At 30.9% G+C, this 21697-nt stretch overlaps 1 protein-coding gene across 1 annotated transcript in view; it reads left to right on the forward strand.

The window, feature by feature from the left end:
• Positions 1–14291, forward strand: part of LOC126744707 (homeobox protein B-H1-like) — an 83208-nt gene extending 68917 nt beyond the window's left edge. Inside the window, exon 4 of the mRNA XM_050452231.1 lies at positions 13232–14291. Coding sequence (XP_050308188.1) covers positions 13232–13676 — 445 coding nt within the window. The 3' untranslated portion in view covers positions 13677–14291. The remainder of the gene's footprint in view (positions 1–13231) is intronic.
• Positions 14292–21697: the final 7406 nt, after the last annotated feature.

Below are 21697 nucleotides of genomic sequence, written 5' to 3' on the forward strand. Positions count from 1 at the left end.
GTCTAATTAAAATTAGAGATTTAATTTTTTTTTCTGTTAATGTGAACCAGTTCTTCTGCTTTCCATCTTAAGTGATCTTTTTGAAACACGATTTGTAAATTTTCTATAAGAATTACTTCTTTACCATCAGTGTTTACATTCATTTCTAATAGGTCAGATGATATTATTACTGTAAGAGTATCATTGGTTAGAAGATTTTCATTTTTCATATTGCTTTGTATTACATTTTGTACATAGAAAAAGTTCAATGTAGTTTTTGTTTTTATCATCTTTATGATTTAAAAATAGAAGATATGTACGATCTTATTATTGAATCTGTTGATCAATTTTCTAAGAACTTTATATTGAAGGAATAATATGCAAATTTAGTACTTCACATTACATGATTTATTGACTTTTTTTGAACTGTTCTAATTTGGCTAGATCACCAATATTTACCTAAATTGTCATTTATTTAAGTGATCTATTTAGGTAAGGCTTGTATAACGTTTAGGCCGATTAATATTCCAACATTCTGTAAGTTGTTACTTCTGACTTTGCTTTAGACTAATTAACACTAATAAAATTAAAAGAGTTATGTCATGAAACTAAAACCACAGCTCACTAACGCTGCATAAATATGATAAAAAATTATTAGGAACAAAACCTTAATAAGGATTTGGATTGGATCAAATGCAGTGACCCTAAGGAGTATCTTTGAACTCAGTACAAGCAAATTCCCAGGTGCTATCAGGATAATGCTAGAAATACACTTAACCTTAATAGTATATAGAATAAATTGAAGTAAAAAGTGGATAGGGAATAAGATTGGGCATATTTAATATCATTTTCCAAGATGGTGACATAATCTACCTCAGAATAAGATTACCAGAAAAAAAAACAAAAATTAATAATATCTTATCGGAAGGATTGGATAAATAACAAAGCTATACCGAGTATGTAACCTGCAGATTTAAACAGAGCGGATACATGACCCATAGCCAAAAGTCTCCTAAGTCTAAAAAAATATTATACGATTATATTCTATTCCTAAGCATTTTGATAAACTCCATCATTAACTGACAAATTTGGATTTTTCTTTAGATGTATACTAACGGCCGTAGCACGGTGACAAAGCATTTTTTTCTTAAACTAAAGTAGTCTTCTCATGGCTGCTTAGAAGCCATTGGTCTTATTATACACGGTGTTTTTATTCTTCACCGAGTAAATAATGTAGCATCGAAGAGGCCTGCCCAAAGAGTCGCGGCTTAAAATTATAATTACATTTCGTGAATAAACTATTATCTCGGGCTGGTTTTTGTGTTCTTTTCATATCGGCGAGTTCTGAGAGATATATTTAGTTCTGCGTATAAAATTGATAATTGGATTTAAATTTCGGTAATATAATTATTTTTTAGGTTTATTTCAAGAATAAAAAACTTGTAAATGATAGAAATATGTGCTACTAACAGGTAACCTGCAATACGAAAACCCACTAACCTTCTTAATATAAACAAGAATTAAACTCAATTTCATACCCAGTAACCAACTAAAGCTTACTTTATTTAATTCTTCATACTCGTGCATAAAATTGCCGCTATTTATATGAAATAATATTAGCTGTTTTTTGAAAAAAATTACAAAGAAGAGCCCGTCAACGCGTAAAATTGCTGTCTTTGTACCCTTTTAAAAATGCAGTTTTACCTGTCGTTTTGCACTTCACTGAACTAATGACGCTTCATTCATAAGAAGCATAATTTCAAAGGATAACGTTATGCTTCAATGTAAAGTTATTTAGTTTCATTAATATATTCATTAGAAGATCTAATAAATAGTACAAGTGAAAGCTTAAGTAGTTGAACCAGTAAGTTCTTCTCTCTTATCAATCTTTATTTGGTCAGTATAGATTACTTATTTAAGAGAAATAGTTGATGATATCAGCCATATTTACAGTAGTACTTCAGTGCAATCTTATAGTCTGAAATCCTCATTAAATCATAAATCTCTTAAAATAGGATGTTAAATCATATAGACCCCTAGTTTTTCTCACTTGTGCCAGCTTTAAATAACGTTTTCGACGTTTAGTTTTTTGATGGTAAGAAATTTTGATTTATTTTTAATTCGACTCTTACTAATTTATTTGTGAGTTTTACCTTAAACTGCGTTTACTATTGATTGAATTGAATTAAAATACGACCTTTAGCTTTTTAGACATATATATGTATGGAATATTTAAACGGGTATAAATCATAAATATGTTGAAAAGGATATGAATTTAAATGAATTACATATAGTTTTATTTTAACAAAAAACTCAATAATTATCACTGAAGTTACCCCATAAACATAGCAACGGTGGTAAATGAGCTATTGGGGTATCAAAGGTATCACCTTTTTATAATTTAAATCAATGATTTACCTTGGACTGTCTTTGGAACGCACTTTGTCCTCTTTGCGGATGACACTACTGTTACAGAAGTAGATGCTGAGTGTTTGGCAGAACGAATTAAAAAAAAATGAATTTTGTGAAACACTGTTTTTTTTCCTCATTAATAATTTCTATTTTGTTTAATTTTTGTTGCACATTTCACTTTTAGCAGTGTTATCTTAATTTTAGGCCATTCTACAGTATATGTTTTATGAGTACGTCTTAAGTAACCTAGTTATTGTTAACATACAAAAAGTATATTTTAAGCTTATTTATAATATTGCGAAAAAATTTTTATTTATTAATGATTTATGTTTCTAAATGTAACAGATACACTGCAAATATAATTTAATAATTTTTCCATTAAATATGTTTGTTTAATTCAATTAAAAAATACAATCATTAAAAGGCTCACGATAAATTGGCGCCCAACGTATACCCAAATTATAAATTGCAATTACTATATTTTTAAAATTATTATTGAAATTAAGCCAGTTTGTCATACGAAATAAAACCGCAAAACCTTAATAAATTACCCAAAATATAATTCTACGCCATTTTTCTACATTAAATGTCCCATATTATTACGCAGAATAAAATAATTCAGTTTTAAATTTATATATGCGTTTTTAGATATTTGCAAATTTATATTTATGTGCCCAAATAGAAAAAAATATTGCGGTGATTTATACGCTTTAAAAAACTATATTGTGTTTTAATATTGTTTTATTTTAGATTTATACGCTTTAAATGCAAAAAGGCTGTTTTTTAAATGGATTTATATTTATTTTAGGGTAAATACAACAAAAGTATTAAATAAATTTATACGTTTATTGTGTAAAAAAGAATTAATTTAATAAAATATTTTAATCTAATAAATACAATTTCATTTTCAAATAATAAAGTTTTAATTATTAAATAAATCGTTTAATTTATAATAAACTTGTATATTTAGTACATTGCCAAAAATTAAATATTTAAAAAAAAAATCAATTTTTTTTTTAAATAATATAGAAGTAGAGGCACCAATCACAGTTTTGGTCAAAAAGTTAATATTTGGAACCACATAGCATCTAAATTATCAACTAAATTATTAAATTTACAAAATTCTGAAGATTAGGAGGTTTATATGATAAAAACAGAACAACAGTTTAATATCGCATTGTCAAATACTTCAAAAAACTCATATTGTTTTATATGATATGACCTGTAGATTAACATTAGACTTTATTGAACAATTTTCTTATTAAATCATAAATCGGTCATTAAAATGTGAACTAAAACTACAAATGTTCAAACAAGAACTTTCTTGTAGTACTGCAACTTTCGAAACTTCAACCAGCAAAACTTCTGCAATAATCTTTTTTCTATAGATAAAAGATTATTGCAAATAGTATCTTATTTCATAGCATTTTTCATACCCGCAACATTAACCATAAACTTGAGGATAAACGCACTTTTAAAAACAGCTCGTATCTTGAGATAAACAATAAATTTCTTGGGCTTACCCAGAAACAAAGCACGTTATAATTACAGTAAAAACTGCAATACTAAAAAAAAGTTATTAAAGATTTTACTAAACTTAAAAAACCAGTTTAAGTATTTTGTTGATAGAAGTATTTGCAGAAGCCCTTATTCAGACACCTTAATTTTTAAAGAAGCATTGAGACATGAAAAAAACAAATATAAAAAAGTTATAATCTCCATATATGCTGAGATTATTTTAAAGGTAGTATTGGATTTCAAATGCTCAAGTACTAGTGTCTCCATAAACTATTAATAATTTTACACTTACAAAACGACTGTATTTGTGTAATCCGTAGTATAAAATGAAAAATATGATAATGGTGCAACTGCAAAGATGAAAAAAATCGAATAGTTTTCCATGAAAGAAAGAAAACTTTTTCGTAGTCTAGTAATATATAATAAAATAATTTATAGTATCGAGGGTATTTGTATTAAAAAAAATTCAAGTATGACTCATATTTTAGATGCACATATTTTAGATTTCAGGCACTTTAGCATAAAACAACAATATATGAAAGATCATTTAATTAACAGGTTTACAGTTAATGGAGTATAATTGTAGATAAATGAAAAAGATTTACAAACTTAAAGTTTAAAAAAGAAATTTCTAAAAGTCTCTCGAAATTCATATAGAGATTATTTAAATTATTTCTAGATACAAAATTTAAGTTCTAGTTATTAAATAAGTTGCCATGTTTAGTTTAGGTTAAGATAGGAAACTAAGCTTTAACTTCTCAAACCATGTAAAATTACGTTCTAAACACAACTTATTCATGGTTAAAAGCACATTATGCATCAAAATTCTGTACAGCAATCCTTCTTGTTTTTAAGATTTTTTAATGTACCAGCTATAAAGCAGTTTTCGTACAATTTCAAAAACAAACCTTTAAATATTGTGATTATCTCTGAGAATCATACCCATTTAAGTTATGCCTTTAAATACTAAACCAAATAAGCTTAAAATGTAAACTAACTTAGCTACTAATCATAGCTTGTTCATTTTACTTAATATATAATTACAAAGAAAAAAACATAAAAATTAATAATAAAGATAATTAAGAATCCAGATGCCAAAAGATTATTTTTATATAATATGAATTTAATCACAAAGTCATATTAAGCTTATAAAGTTCTTAATATTAAAGCTAATAAAATAAATCTGTTTGTTATTTTGTCATAGATCATTTTAAAAAAGAATAAAATAAAACTGTAAAAAGTACAAATATACAAGAATCAAAATATTTACAAAAAGCATATAATATTAAAAACAATACTTTTTTAATTTAAATTTTTATATTACTTTAATATTGCTGTGGTAATGCGATAATTTAATAACTATAATAATCTAATATAAATTCATGAAAATTTAGATCTACAAATGTTCCTCGACAGGAATATTTTACATAAATATATAAATCACAAAACATGTACACATATCACAATGTACTAAGAGTCTCTTGTGAGTAGTCACAGAGTATTCACATCAATCTTTCTTTCTTTCTTTACAATTTCTTCCATAATCATAATTATATATATCTAAATAAACACAATTAATGGTCTGTTGTAAATTGGATATTTTTTAATTAAGTGATGTGGAAGAAATGTGAAGCAGATCTAGAGATACATTAAAAGTAGAATAGCAGAGTAAACTGAAAGAGGAGAAAAGAAAGAAAAGCAAATCACTAATGACTTTTATATCTTATGAATTAAATACATTAGTGTAAGAATAAAGTCAAGAAGAAATACAAAAGGATACACTGTGAAATAAGAACGAATACAAAGAGATTGAATACTATGAGGCTAATCAAGGCTTATTTAATTTGAGAAGACTAAAGTAAGTGATAGGCAATAATTGACTTTATATCTAGAAGACCAAAATTAAAATAAAATAAAAGTCAATAAAATAATGGTGGTTAAAATGATAGCCAACATGTGGGACAACGATTGTTAAGTGGTCCTGGTAGAAGAAGAAATAAACACAGTTTAGGAAATTCGTAATATGTACTAAAAACCACCACAAAAGAATTGTGTTCTTACCATCATTTAAAATGTTTATATTTAAATGGACCGTTTAGTAGTTGTTACTAATATTTACCTAGTAAAGGGCAGAAGAAGTTGATCGAACATTATACCATTTATCAAGCTAATTTCAGAAGTGTCTTAATTATGACCAATTATCATACAAATGAGATTATACTAGTCAATTTTCCTCATAGTTTTATTTCAATATGTAGTTTCTAGATATGTTTAGAATTTGATCTATGCAAAATGTAAAACTAAATAGAACTAAACAGCATAATTGAGCCTCACTGTAGAACTTCAAATCACCACACGATAATGTTTTTAAAACTTATAATACCTTAAAAACTTTACTAAGATCTTATCATTGACCTTTTAGCTACTGGAATTTTATCCATTCATACCGACCCGTCTTTAAAAACTAAAAAAAAACACGTTTGATAATGATACAGGCAGTCGAGTTATAATAACGATGACTTGCACTGAGCTTTTTCAGTTTTTTAATTTTAATTAGCGTCCTCTTTTGGCCGCAACAACTATCATTACCGTCTACCTTTAAGAGCGCTAAAAGCGATTAGTTAATGTCCCTTATTCTTTATCTTAGGGTTTACCGAAGAATCGTTTGTAAAAATCATTTAGTCAGTCACCTAATAACTCCCGATTACGCAGAGAAGTTAAAAGTGCTGACCAATGCCGATGATGGCGCCGAAAAACGATTACAGAGGAGTTACGCCCATGTCTGTCGGGGCTATGGGGTATTTACACTAAAATACCGCTGTGAACCAAACCAAGAAATTTGTTAATAATAATGACATTTTAATAAAATTTAGCATCAAGCAATTATTTAATGTAGTAACAACCCCATACTAGTGTGTTAACAGACATGACTTTTTTTTTAACTTGTATGACCTGCGTTTCCCAATTGTCATGCTTTAATCTGTTTATAATGGTACATAAGGTGAACAAAGCACCTTTTTTATTGGTAGACCATAAAGTCCGCCATATGGTTTCCTTAAAGCGCAATGTGGCTTTATAACCTGCGTGATCGTTAATAAGCCGCCTAACTAGACCAAGACCCACTTCCCTAATTTTGCGGTTTTGATGGTTAATTTTTAAGAGTCAGACTGGTCTATTTATGATACGAAAGATATAATATTGCTACAGTCATTTAGCTGTAAAAAAGTTTAAGTTATGCAAAAATTATAGCATTTTTTAAATTTTGGATATAAGTTAAGGCTCGTATAAAAAACTTAGATTCAGCCTTCATCACTATCGTTTATTGAAAAATTAAAAATATTTTTTTAGAATAGGAATAAAAATGTGCAAAATATCTACAATATATCTTATTAAGCAACCTAGTTTAAAATGCTCCCTTGCTCAAATGCTACGAAAGGAAATACTTGCTTACAAGTAATCGGGGCTGTAAATTGAAATTTATGTCAGTTCTAAATTTAAAAAAATAAAATCAAAAAATGTTTTGAGTTCTCCAATAATTATCAAAGAGGTGGGTGATCGGTGAGGAGCATTATATTAGTTATACGTTAACTATATGTCTCACAAACATCTTATGGGGTAATATTACCAATAGTAATTGATTTCATGTAGAAGAAATAAACATTTTACTTTAAGGCTTTCAAAAAAAATTATTTAATATATATAATAAGAAGCACATTGAGTTATTTTGTATTTGACTTATATTAATAATTTCACCTTAGTCTTTTACGTCGTTTTCCGACAAATAGAACAAACCTAGACTAATACCACCCCCTATACAAAAAACCTACAAAACCCCCGGTAATTAGCAAAAACGTTTCTTTTCGGCACAAGGACCTTAACTACAAAATAATTGGCCGGTTTCTAGACACTTTAGCCACCATGAAATCGCACTTTTGGTCTCTATCCGTCGTCCGCCCAACCTCCTATTGATTTTTGAGTTTATTTAAAAATTAGGGGCATTTATACTGTCCCGAAAAATAATACCCCCGGTGTTATGCTTAGTCATTTATTTGGACTTGGAATTACTTTAGAAAATTAGGCGTTGGCGTCAAAAATAAATAACGTCTGAGGAAATTTCACAGTTTGTGTAACGGTTTGTTAAGTCGAACTAATCGGCGACGAACCTGTGTGATAGACAGAGACGGGTTTTTTGGGTGAAGATTGGTTTACGGATCAGCATATGGGTTTACTTGTATTTTAATATATTGTAAAAGTTAAGGTATTTACATGAATTGGCAGAAGTCTGTCTAATTCTTACCTTTTCTATATTCTTTAATAAAAGTAGTACCATGTCCATTTAAGTTATGCCATTGTGCAGCTTAATTGTAAGCACAGACGATTAGCATAAACTAAATGAAAATGTATGACAATTTTTTGGTAAAGCTTAGTTTAAGCGTTATCGGGAATAATTGTGTTCATTAGCTGGAAATCTATTAACTTTTGTAAACTTTAATTATCCACAAGTTATTTAGGATTTTGCAAAAGTGCTTTATGGCAATAAATACTAAATATATTAAATCATTATAAAAATATATATTTTATATTAATTCAATAATATTTTAACTATATTAATTCATAGGCATACGACACTATACACAATAAAAATAATTAAAACACAACTCCAATATATTTGGTGATAGAAAGGCTATGTGATTTAAAGAGCTAATTCGAATGTTGCTTACTCTTCCGTTTCCACAATAGCTTCCACAGAGCTATGTTCTAGGACCTCTGTCCCTAATCGACCTGATTATTCTATTCAAGCTCTTCTAGAATATCGGTGCTCTTCTCTACCAACCTGGAACTAGTTTTCAGCAATTGGATATTTTTTGTCATAGTTGATAATTATTTCCTATTTAGGGCTCCACTTTATATCGTGCTTCTACCAGATAGGATAAACTTGTGGATTTGCCATTGGTTTACCAGATATCCAGATATCGATGACCTGGTATTTTAGAACATTTTTGCCTACGTGGTATTGCTGCTTCACATTGGCCTCATTAAATATTATTGCTTAGCTGGGATTTAAATCTAAATTGCTTAGAGATAAACGTGACTCTCCTCTCTTCTTCCAGAGCCGATATTTCGAGTACTCGCCATTATTTGAAAACATAGGATGCTAGACCGTTTGAATTGACAGTGAAAGCTATGAGAACCTCAGTAGGATATTCAATACTTCAAGTCTACGATTATTGCCTAAGCTGCTATTACTATGCAGACCATTTTTAGTCATTCTTCCTCTACTTCGCTTATCCGTATTTAGTCTCCACTCCGCATCCGTGCAATGTGGTCAGCATAGTTCCATATAAGCTTTGCAGTAACTCCAACGACATTAATGACACTGATTCTTCTGCTCAAATTCTCGTTTCTTATGTAATCCTTCAAGGTCACACCAAACATGGATCTTTCTATCTTCCTCTGTGTCGCTTCAAGTTGACGTAGCTGTTCCTGTTATTAGTGTTGGGGTTTTTGAGTCATATGTCATTACTAGTAGCAAGCACTGATCGAAAACTCTTCTTTTTAGATTAACAAAAATGTCAATTTTAAAAACGTCTTTAAGTATTGCGTCCATGAGATGGTGAATCTTCTCATTAGTAATTGTGTGTCCGATAATAGCACTATATCATCTGCAAAACATAAGTTTCTTAGATTTTTGCCATCTATGTTTATACCTTTCTGACTCCAGTCCTTGTGATGGAAAGTCCTTGTTTAAATGCACTTTCCATCACAATAATAAAGAATTTTGGTAACATCGTCTTACCTTGTCGAATAAGTTTAATAATTATGAAGTTGGTATTTTCATCTAATGTTTTATTTTTGTAGATATTGTAGATGAGTTTGATCTATGGGTAGTCGACTCTACACTGTTAAAGTCCGTTTCATAATGCATTTAGCTTTATTGTATCGTAGGCTCCTTTATATTTGATTGCCTTTGTTATAAGTATTGGAGGTGATCATTCGTTCCAAATCCACGACGAAAGCCTGCCTGTTAAACAGCTGGGTTAAGTAGTTAACTGCTAGGAGTGAGAAGGGATCTGGGAACAAGTTCTGGAAGAAATTAAAGGACGATAACTGACCGGGTGAAAGATGACGCGGAAGTCCATCTTTGAGTGTTACTTGATAATTTAGTCAAAGTCAATGACAAAAATTGTTTCCCTATCATAAACAGAAATTGACAAAGTGGCAATGAAAAAAGATAAACTTAATAATAATATATAAAATATTAAATCACAGATTTACTTATTAACTTATTGTTGAGAACCTTATCAAAGGCGTTTTGAAAATTAAGGAAAATATCATCATTTTAGTAGTTTTTCTTGTGTGACTTGTAGTTGAAGTATTTTAAGACTTAAACTATTAATGAGCGCAGATCAATTAGAAAATGTAAGAGATGTTGTTTGTTCATTCGTATTGTCGCAAATGGTCAGGTTTTAATAAGAATCACTACTCACATTCATTAGTTTTTAAGGTCGGTTAAAGACCAAAAGATCACTGAATTGTATTATGTGTCATTGTTATGTTAGCAAATGAGAATGTTCTTATTTAAATAAAAAACAAATATTTTCTCCACGATAAGGCACAAGGGTATACATGTGCATTTTCGAGAAATTGAAATCGATAGATCATCAACCGTATTCACCAGATCTGACCACAAGCAACGTACACTAAATATTAAAACATGGCTTAACGGACGGAAATGGTTGGAGGACTAGTGAGGAAGTTATCGCTAATACAGATGCCTATTTTATTGAACTCTAACGGTAAAAGTTGGAGAAACTATAAAACTTGATTAAGCTCAAAAAGTTTTAATTGAGCTAGCTGTAATTGTAGCTAGCCACATATATCATTGAATCATTATCTAACTAGAACCATATCCAATCAAGCACAGGTACTCAATATGACAAAAGTGCAAATACTCTCAAATATTTCAGAGGTTCATTGCTTATACGTTTTCCACCTTTTAGCCACTATAAGTCATACTAGATCTAGCATAGGATTTTTAGTTCCGAAAACTATTCTTCGGAGAAGTTTCATATATATTTGGTATGCTAAGTAGTAAGAATTTATCATTGTCACATTGCTTAAGATGGTAAAATCATTAGACTTTGCATTGTCTAAGTTATGAAAAATATAAGGGCAATTTAAATTTTATTAATTAAAAAATTTTCTGCATGTATCATTAATACTAAGCTGAACTTTTAATTTGAATAAATAAGTGCTTTTTCACCAAGGCAATGATTTATATAAAATCGATGAAAACGATGGCCAAATTGATAAAGTTACACATCTAATTATTATGGTATTACCACCCAGCGTATTCTCTTGATCTATTTCCCAGTGACTACTCGCTATTTATAAACTTCGAAAGAATGCTTTAAGAAAATAGACTTCCACCAATGAAGAAGTAATTACCTAGTTTAATGTTTATTTTAAAAGCAAAAGCAAATCCTTGAGGTGCTGAAAAGCTTGAAGGCAAGATGCGCCTAACATCCATTTAAGTTATGCATCTTTACCAAAATAATATTATGTAATAAAGTTATTAATGCTGATATTCTAATTGTTTAACTCACATAAATAAACAGAAATTCCCAAACGAAAAAAAAACACTACTTAATACCCTAGCATTTTGTACAACACGTTCGGGCAGTTTACACGAGATTTCCATGTGGAAAAGCTTTTACACACTAATAACTTTGGATATTATGCAAATTAATTACGGGTGTTTAATTTAGGTAATGTTAAGCCGCATGCTACCTACATACGCGAAGGCTAATCTACAAGTGTCGTGCGATATTTATGGCCTTTGCTGCGGAAAACGTTACAATATGGTTCTGCCCGATGACGTGAGAACTAATGGCTTACGAAATGTGATATGAACTTAACTATTAGTGTAATAAAGCTTTTAGTGTATTGTGGACTTTTTTTCAACTATTTAATCCTCTCAAAGACAAGACAAAGGCATCTATAATCACAAATACCTTTCGCCTAGCATTTAATAGTATAAGGTTAGAAACTGCCAGTATGACGGATACATTTTCAGATTTGTCACACCGAATTCTATCATAAAATGCTTGAGTAGCTTTTATTACTTTGCGGCTTTTTCAGAAAGACTTATTTTACACGCTACATGGTTGATATACAATGTTTGCTTACGAGAAACGTTTTGTGTGTTTTAACACTTAGATTTAAATTACGATGTTTATGCCATGACCAATCGCGCTTTATCGATCCTCAGGTAGTCTAGAAACCCCAACTTTTTTTCCTCTGATCAATTTAAACTAACAGTAACCGGAATCCCTAACCGCAAACACACACACACACAATAAAATAATAAATGAGAACGAGATGCTTCTAGATTTACATATTATCGAATAATACACGGGCAATAAAATCATTAGTGTTTTGATTTATTACATGGAGGAACGGATTTGAAGAAGAGGGTAATATATCTATCCAGGGGTGGGGCTACAGACCGAAAGGGTAGCGTCATAAAAGGATGATGTTAATGTATTCGTGCCCTCTGTAATAACTTTTAAATGCTAATAAATACGGCTGGTTGTAAAAACTGCGGAGAGTTTTATTGCTATTGGGAGGGGTTTAGATTTTCATGTTTTTGAAGTGTAGTTTAAATTATCCACGGATGAGTTTTAGTGGTTTTGAATGCGTTATTTAAAAGTCTAGGAAATTAAAAAAAACGACAAATAAATAAGAATAAAAAAAATAGAAATAATTAAATGCGCTTTATTAAGTATACTCTTGTACTATAGTACCCCATTATGGTTATAATTGCTGGGTATCTATATTGCTATTGAAGTTAAAACTTTATACTTCATAAAGTTGTGCCACTTTTCTATTAAACCAATTAATTAATTAAAAGATTCAGAGTGAAGGCCCTTTATGTTAAATTACTTTAATGTAATTATATATTTTTAAGTAGAGTTGTTCTTTTAAGTCACAAAAAAAACTAGATTTATTTAATATTATATTTATTTGGTTTGGTTTTCTTTAATTAAAAGTATCATTGATGACCATGAAAATAACAAATATATTTAAAAATTTACTATTAAGAACCAAAATTACAGGGCGTTCCATTTGAAATTACCAAGTTAAGGCCATTTCTCCTGGAAAATAACCTTATTTTTTAGACTACACCCTTAGCTGTAACGTAAAAAAACATGACCTAAAATATATATACATTAAGCTCTCAAAAAAATTGTCTTCATTTAAGACTCTTGATTATATCCTAAAACAAAACGTGCCTAACCGATTATCTCTCTTGTTTCAGAACAAAATGGAAACGTCAAACAGCGGTAGGTCTTGAACTCCTTGCCGAAGCTGGAAACTATGCTGCCTTCCAAAGACTCTACGGTGGTCCTCCTTACGGTTGTTGGTATCCCCCTCAAAATACCGGACCTCAAACAGCTCCCACACCTGCAGACATCTACTATAGACAAGCAGCAGCTGCCGCAGCTGCCACTCTACAAAAACCGTTACCTTATAGGCTATATCCACCTGGAATGGGTATCGGAATACCCGGACCAAGCGCACATTTAGGAACGTTAGCAGCCAGTAGTTCTTTAAGCAACTTATCGAGTTATTATTCGAGTCATACCTCGGAGGGACCGTCTCCTAGGTCACCCAGTCCGGATACCCCCTTAGATCCTGGCTCACCTGGATCCGCGGGAGGTAGGAGATCACCTTCTGATGACGAAGATACCATACACGTGTAAAATAAACCTAATGGTGTTTGTGAAATGTGATATAAATCTGTATAATTAAACCATATTAATTTATTTTGTTGCTTTTAAATGTCGTACGGACTGGCGCCACAGTGGACGATTTTTTTTGTACACTTTATGAACATTGAAAAGAAAGAACGTCAGAATTACCATTTATTAATTTTAAGTATTTACCTCTGTAGCAAAATATTAGTAAATTTTGCCATGTTCTTTTTTTTTTCTAATAATTGTTTATATAAAAATCCTCCATCATGCTGGCGTATAAAAAGCTTTGTATATATTGTACCTTTCGAGACATTCCAGTGTAACTTTAGATGAAATGGAACTGGGTGCTTTGTAAAAATGTATCGTGCACCCCAGATCCTGGTTCTTAAAACTTAAATGCAAGATATTGCAGTTTTAAAACTCAATTTTAGTTTTAAGATCCGGTGTCGCGTTTTGTTTGTAATTATGTGTATGAAACAATGGTTGTATATTTACGTTGAAATATGTAAGATTGCACTCAAAAGTGATGTAATCAATTAATATTTTGATTTTGGCTCAAAACTATGTATATTAATGTTAAATTAGAAAATATTAGTAATAAAAAATTAAGTTTTTATTATAGCTGAGTTTTTCTTTGTCTTGTTCCTTACGGCTTTCAGGTTGCAGTTAAAATGACTATTAAGGTGCAATTTTTATTATTGTTCGGCTATATATTCACTCATTTACTGAAATTAAAAAAAAATTGCAGTGCAGTGCAGAGCCTTTTAAACCTATTTCAAAATATATAGGTACAGGATTTTCTCGAAACATAGTAAAATAATAAAATAATAGTACAAGAGAAGTCCGTACTACTTCTCAATTGTATTTTAGTGGATCATATGCAATAAAATTATGCCTTCAGGTAGCAATTTTATCTTATATATTATAAGATATAACTCGATTTGATAGAACTTTAAAGAATTCGGACAAACCTGTGAAAATAAAACATTAGAAATGATGTCGAGTCACATGGTTTCAAGACATAACTTTGTATTCGAGGTTGCGAAGTTCGTTATCCCAAAAGAGAAAAATAGAATGACTGCCATCTTAGAAATTTGATTTGGTACACAGTCGAGCTAAAATCTTTGGAGAAAAACTAAGACGAAAAATATTCCATCTTTTAAAGAATCTTGCATCAGTCTTCCAGATACATTGAAATAAGTCTTTGCAATATTTGAATGTGCGAGGGAAAATTATCGTAGAGATACACAAAATTCTTACAATTAGTAAGCCCTAATATTATCTGACAGCTAAGCCATACTGAAAGCACTTGCTAATCCAAGGGTTACATCGAAGCTGCTATGGAGTTGAAACTGCCTGAAAGTACTGGGCAGAGATATTTTTTTTAAACAAACAAAGCGTTAGAGACCTTCGAAGGTTCAGAAAAGACGTTCGAACTTGGAATAACTTAAAGGATTCGAACACAACAGAACACAATTAAGGGCACCTTAATGAAATTGGTATGTACAACGGAAACCTGACCTGTCGATGATTAGAATAAGCCTTTAACAGGCTAAGGTGGTGTATTTGAGAGTGACAGCATGACGAACCTCAGGAAAGGAAAAAGTTGCAGAATTATTTTTACCTTAAAGAAGTGACCATTAAAATATTGACACAAGAAGGAACCATTGGCAGAACTACGAATATTTTTTTATTTTATGAGAGCCATGAAACACTTGCGCAGTATGAAAATATGCATACAAGAGAAGCTAGACTACTTTTTATATATATAATAGTGGATCATATGCAGCAAAGTTATGCCTCAAGATGAAGTTTTATCTCATATATTATGAAGTATAACCCGATTTGACAGACTTTTAAAAAATTCGGACAACGAATGGAGTAGAACGACAGTAATCGTAAGGTTCGTGGGAAACTGATTAGGTACCAAGGCTGATTAAAGACTAGTAAAGGCAGGGAAGTTACAATTTTTGGACAACAATAAAGATGAGAGATATTCTATCCATTAAAGAATTTTGCATTAGTCTTCCAGATAGAACGCTTTACAATATTCAGGCAGCCCTAAAAGAACTTGTTCATCCTAGGGTTATATTAGGGCTGGTATGGAATTTACATACAGGGTGTTCATTTGAAAACTTCCCACCACGGATTTATGGAAAACCACTGCTTAAAAAAACGCCGAAATACGTCAAAAGGTTTGTCAAGGGGGACAACTTTCTGACCTAAAATTACTTCACCCCTTTCACCCTCTGCCCCCCAGGGTCATCCCCTTAAAAATTTTAAATGGCAAGGGGTATCGAGTAATAGCTTGTTTCAAAGGTCTTTTGAAGTATTTTATTTTGACGTTTGATTTTTTTAAATCAGTTGATTCGTTTTCGAGAAAATTAGAAAAATCTTTGTTTATCTTAATTTGTTCAGATAGAAAATAAAAACATGAAAATATCAGTTTTTATTTTAATAAGCGTTTAAAATGTTGCCCGTTTTTGGCCAAACAATGATATAGGCAATGTTCAAATTCCTGACGGACATTTTCAAAAACATGTTGTGGGATATCATGGCAGCTGTCGATGATGCGTTGACGAAGTTCATCCAAACTTTCAGGTTGGGGAGTAAACACAATAGATTTCAAATGACCCCATAGAAAAAAGTCTAACGGCATTATATCAGGAGATCTAGCAGGCCCCTTCGCCCTATCCATTTATCTGGAAACTCGTCGTCTAGGCATTGCCAAAAGGGAAGAACATAGTGAGCAGGAGCGCCGTCTTGCTGGAAATATATTCTATATTACCAAATTTAATGGACAGAAATTTTTCTAAAAACATTCAGAAGGGACGAACTAAGAACAATTTTATACAGCTTTGAATAGGACAGATGGTATTAAAGGACACCTTAATGAACTTGGCATGTACAACGGAGACCTGGAGACCTGACCTATCCTCTTGCAAAAAGAACCAAAAGCTCAGAAGTTTTGATATACATAATATGCGCCTATGAGAAAAAAATAGCAAAATTATTTACACCTAGAAGAAGTGGTTGATAATATTAAGATAAAAAATACCAAAAGGGATACTATTAATAGAACTACGGAAAAAATGCTTATAGTACGAGAGCGATAAAACAGTTGTACAGAATGACAATGTCCATTAAAGAAGCATTTTTTTTTCCAACAGGGCAGAGTCTATCAACAGGAGAATCAAAATAGCAATGGCATAATGTAACACAAACCAAACTATAGACTAAATTATTCAATAAAGCCAAAGTTGAAATTAAATTATAAAAGTAATAAAAAGTAAAATAAAATTCTGAATATTATCTTAAAAAAAGCTAGATACGAAACACAAAGAGAAAAAGTCAACCTATTTTTTAGCGACTGCCTGAAACTAGGTGCCTTGACAGCGTTGAAAGATATCACAAGTGAAAGCAAAATTATTGAAAATTTTGCACATGATAAAAAAAGGATGATAATTATTGTTAGTTCTGGCACGATGACGAGCAAAAGTAACGTTTGTTCCAGAAGAAGGGCGCAAAACCTGCAAGGTGCCATAGAGTGAGTCTCTCTCCTTAAAAAAAGAGCTTCCAAGTTGAACAGGGAAAACAGAGACCCATATTCGAGCTTGGATTGAACCAAAGAGAACTGCTGAAACTGAACTGCTAAAAAGCCTGCAGTTCTGAATAATAAACGCCAATAGTCTTGAGGAAGCAGCTACTATATAATCAATATGAGAGACGATTGTAAGCCTATTATCCAAAATAATTCCTAGATCCTTAAACAATTTCGTTTTACATAAAATAAAATTGGTGTAATGAATAGTAAAATATTATTGGGATTTTAATTCTATAATAAAACATAACACAACATTTAGAAACCTTAGCTTAGATCTTGCTTTGCAGCAATACGCAATACATCTCGTCCGTGACATGCCAGAACCTTTTCAGATCCTCAGCATAGGCTAGTTTGCAGCAAGATACTTGTTTTGTTAAGTCAAGAAAATATATATAAGCATGGTAGCTGATGTAGCGCCGTCCTTTTACCTGTCTTAGAATGAATATCGATCTGTTCTTTCGTAAGTCTTGTTGTTCAGTTTTGTTTTCAATGGAGTGTCCTGTTTTGCACTACTGTAAAACTGCTCCGAACATTGCCAAAGTTAAAATTTAAATATAGCTTAAATTGCTAAATTGCTATCTCCAATTTCTGAAATTCATATTTACTGATCTCCAACTCAATTAGTTAATTTAGTAGCATATCAAAAGAATTTCGCAGCAGCAGTTCGAAGAAAGTAAAGCTCTTCAGCCCAATTAGCCTGCCTTATTTTTGTTGAAGAGATTTTTAATGCACATCTAGATTGGAAGAATTTGCTTAGCAAGCAACCTTTGTATATTAATCAATTATAAAGGGTGTTTCGGGAGGAATAGGAGAAATTTTAGGAACATATTCAGAAGGTCAAAATATTAACCGTTTCTGAAGTCGGCTCTAAAGTGTTTTTTGTAATTTTTTGGAATAATTACGTTCTCTGTATTTCACGTTGCAGGTATTTCATCATTGTTAGTTAATACCTATTTTAATTGACTGGTAGTTTTGACAAGCATGGTTGACAGTTTGATTGATTCTGAGCGTTTCAATTTGAAAAGAGCAAAGTTTCCATTACGCAATGCCTCACACATTCATCCAGAGGGAGTATGCTGACATGATATTCGTGAATGGTTTCTGTAATGGTAGCGCATTACGTGCTGTTGATGAATACCCACGTCGTTTTCCGAATCGAAAAATTCTAATCGATAAGTTTTTTAGACAGTTCTTGCGAAAGTTCAGGAAACAGGAATGTTTCCAAGCGTAAGAATTAACTCTGAACGAGAGGCGGGACTAAATATGAAAAATGAAGAAAATATTCTGAATATGGCTAAAGAGAACCCGGGTGTTAGTATAAAGCGGATTACAAAAGAACTTTGATTAGCATCACATGCGGACGTTTGCAAGACACTGAGGCAAAATGGTTTAAACCCTTTCCATATTCAACCGGGTCAACATCTTCAAGAGGATGATTATGGCTTAAAGGTTCATTTTTGCGAATGGATCCAACAAAATCGAGGCCCACATAAATACATTTTATTTAGCGATGAAGCTCATTTTACCCGCAATAGAATTAATAACCGACACAATGAACATGAGTGGTCAGATGAAAATCTTAATGCCACGTTTGAACGAAACTTTCAATATCGATTCAGTGTTAACGTGTGGTGTGAAATTCTGAACGATCAGTTGTTTGGTCCTTTCATATTAGATGAGCGTCTTACTGGAGAAGGATATTTACGCTTTTTGGAAGACCATTTTATACACATGTTGGATGATGTTCCGCTAATTGTTTGACAGCGAATGTATTTTCAACACGCAGGAGCTCACGATTTTCAACACGATATAAAAGAAGCAATTAAGTAGACCTCCTAGGCAAACAAGCAAGAAAGATTATCTCATCTCTGCACGTATCAGTACAAATCTAGAATGCAGAAATCTTTCACAGGAATTTAAGGAACCTTCCACAGAGAACAAGTTTCTAATAAAATACTTCTAGAATTTCCAGTTTCAGACTCGCTCAAAAGGATCCGACAGGCTGAGAAATAAAATGTACGCAACTGTGAGTACGAGGAGCAATCAAACATAGAATGAATGCAGAAGTATTTTATTAAAGGCTTGTTTAATTTTACACCAGCAGGTAATATAGAAGTGCTGCTTGAATAAACCTCTGGACCGCTATATATACCGGGTCTGGCTGCAAGTATTAAATACAAATAGTAACAACATATTTTAAATAGGATTTTGGTTGCTAAACTGATTTTAGGATGGAGCTAAAAGAGCTATTAAATGACTGACTCTGCAACAACGATACTCTGAAAATGCCTTCTCTTGAGACTCTATAAAATACAAATATACGGAAAATTCAATTACTTTATTTATTTTTAGGAAAGTATTACCAATTATAGTTAGTTATCTCACAACCTGAGAAAGAAAATATAGATTTTAGGTGAAAATACACGTCAATAAAATTTGAGGTTGATGTCGAGGTTATAATGACTTAATTATCTTTATTACGAGAGATAATAAAGCGACAGACTGAAGCAATAGCAACGTCGTTGGCTTAGAATAACATCATAGATCTAGAGACAAATTTAGGCATTGCCTGTAAGAGGGCAGACCTTATAATTTTTAAATGCTATTCATAATTTCTCTAAAAAAAGTAGAAACTATTATTAGAGGACTATATAGCAAACGATCCTTATGAACGGAGTTTAAAAAATTCTAGACTATAGAGCTTTAAATGCATAAAATTGGTCTGGCACAAAATAACAAGCAAATACCAAGCAGATTATATTTTTTTTGCAGATTGGATAACAATACTTTTTTGTTGCCAAATGAGATATTTTATCTGTTTTATACTAGTATCAGACCTGATTACTTTGAAGCAAATTGAAAAAATAATTGGATTAGACATAGTAAAGTTTAACTTATGGTAATTTGTGACTCAAATGATAAATTTCTTAAAATATGGCAATTTTGAAAAATTATACTAAGCTCTCAGATCATATGTTTCATTTAAATCAAATTTGCTAAAACAAATTTTAAATGAAAATCTTAAACTTCTTATCAAACGGCAAAGATATATGATAGATATTGCAATGTAAAATAATAAAGAGGAAAAAGTAATGTGTGTATGTATTACTAAAGATAATATCAAGTTTTTATTAGGTAAGTACTCATATAAGGTCTAATCTTAATATCTATCTTATAAAATTTTCTATATAAAAATCATTGTTACAGTAAATCTTATAAACAATATAATAACCTTAAAGAATAGCCGGAAATTTTGAACCTGCTTGCTTACAACCATTTAATTATCCAATCGTTTTTTCTTTATGCAAATTACAATAGCAGTGAGCGATAGTTGGATGCATGGGAACTAACCAATTATAATTAAGTGCTGGAATTAAGATTTACATTTTGATTGTTACAATCTTAATACAATTTAAAATGGACTTTATTTGTTGGTGGTATTTTAATCGCACTTTCATATTTTATTGTCTATAAAATATATGAATATTTTTTTTGGTCATATTTGGTCAACAGTCTCGAACTTATATTAGGATTAAGAATAGGTTACACATGTTTCGCCCCACAAGTCATCATCAGACCAGATCAACAGCTTCTAACATTTACTTTCTTAAAAAAACAGCAACTTTAAGACGTGCATACTGCAGAGAGATTTCGGATAAAAAATAATAAATAAAATTTGTTGCTACAATTGAGGAGGATTAGAATAAAGCATTTAAACAAAATTTATTTTGTATATAAATAAATTTTCTTAAATTAATTAATCCCAATTAATAACCTAAGTAAAATTAAAAATTAAAAGAAAATTTATCAATCCGCAAAGCTCTTGAATAAAAAAACTTATCATATAAAGCAAAATATATAAAAAATTGAATATTTTATTATTTTTTAGATTGTACCACTATTAAGCTGACATTTTTATTGTTGAGTTTATGGATTTTATTAAGCATTGAAAATTCATTCAATTTTCAAAATTTGCAGATTACATGAAATTTTTTAAATCTATTACTTCTATTGATAATAGAGTAGAGAGATTCCCAAGGTTCTCGGCTTTAAAGGATTCCATTAAAGCCGTAACTCAGTAGGGCACCTTAGAAAAAGAATGGTAAATTTGAGTAGAATCAGCACATTGTTGTATTGAACAAATGCTTCTAAAAGAATGAAAATCAAAGGTATACATTAGGGTGGAGTGAAAATGCAATAAATATATTTTTTTTTAATAATAGTTGTGCCTATGTGTGGAATTGTTGCATACTATAGATACGAATTAGGCGGTAATTTTTTTTTTATCTGACACTTCATCTTTGGCTGCCCATTCGACATTAAATTAAAAAAAAAAACGATTTAAAACACATTTTTGCAGCTCTTTGCTTATTTCCATAAAAAGCTCAAGAATAAGCTCTTGATGGAAATAACCCAGAACTCA

This window comes from Anthonomus grandis, chromosome 14, assembly GCF_022605725.1.
Source record: "Anthonomus grandis grandis chromosome 14, icAntGran1.3, whole genome shotgun sequence".
Lineage (NCBI taxonomy): Eukaryota > Metazoa > Arthropoda > Insecta > Coleoptera > Curculionidae > Anthonomus > Anthonomus grandis.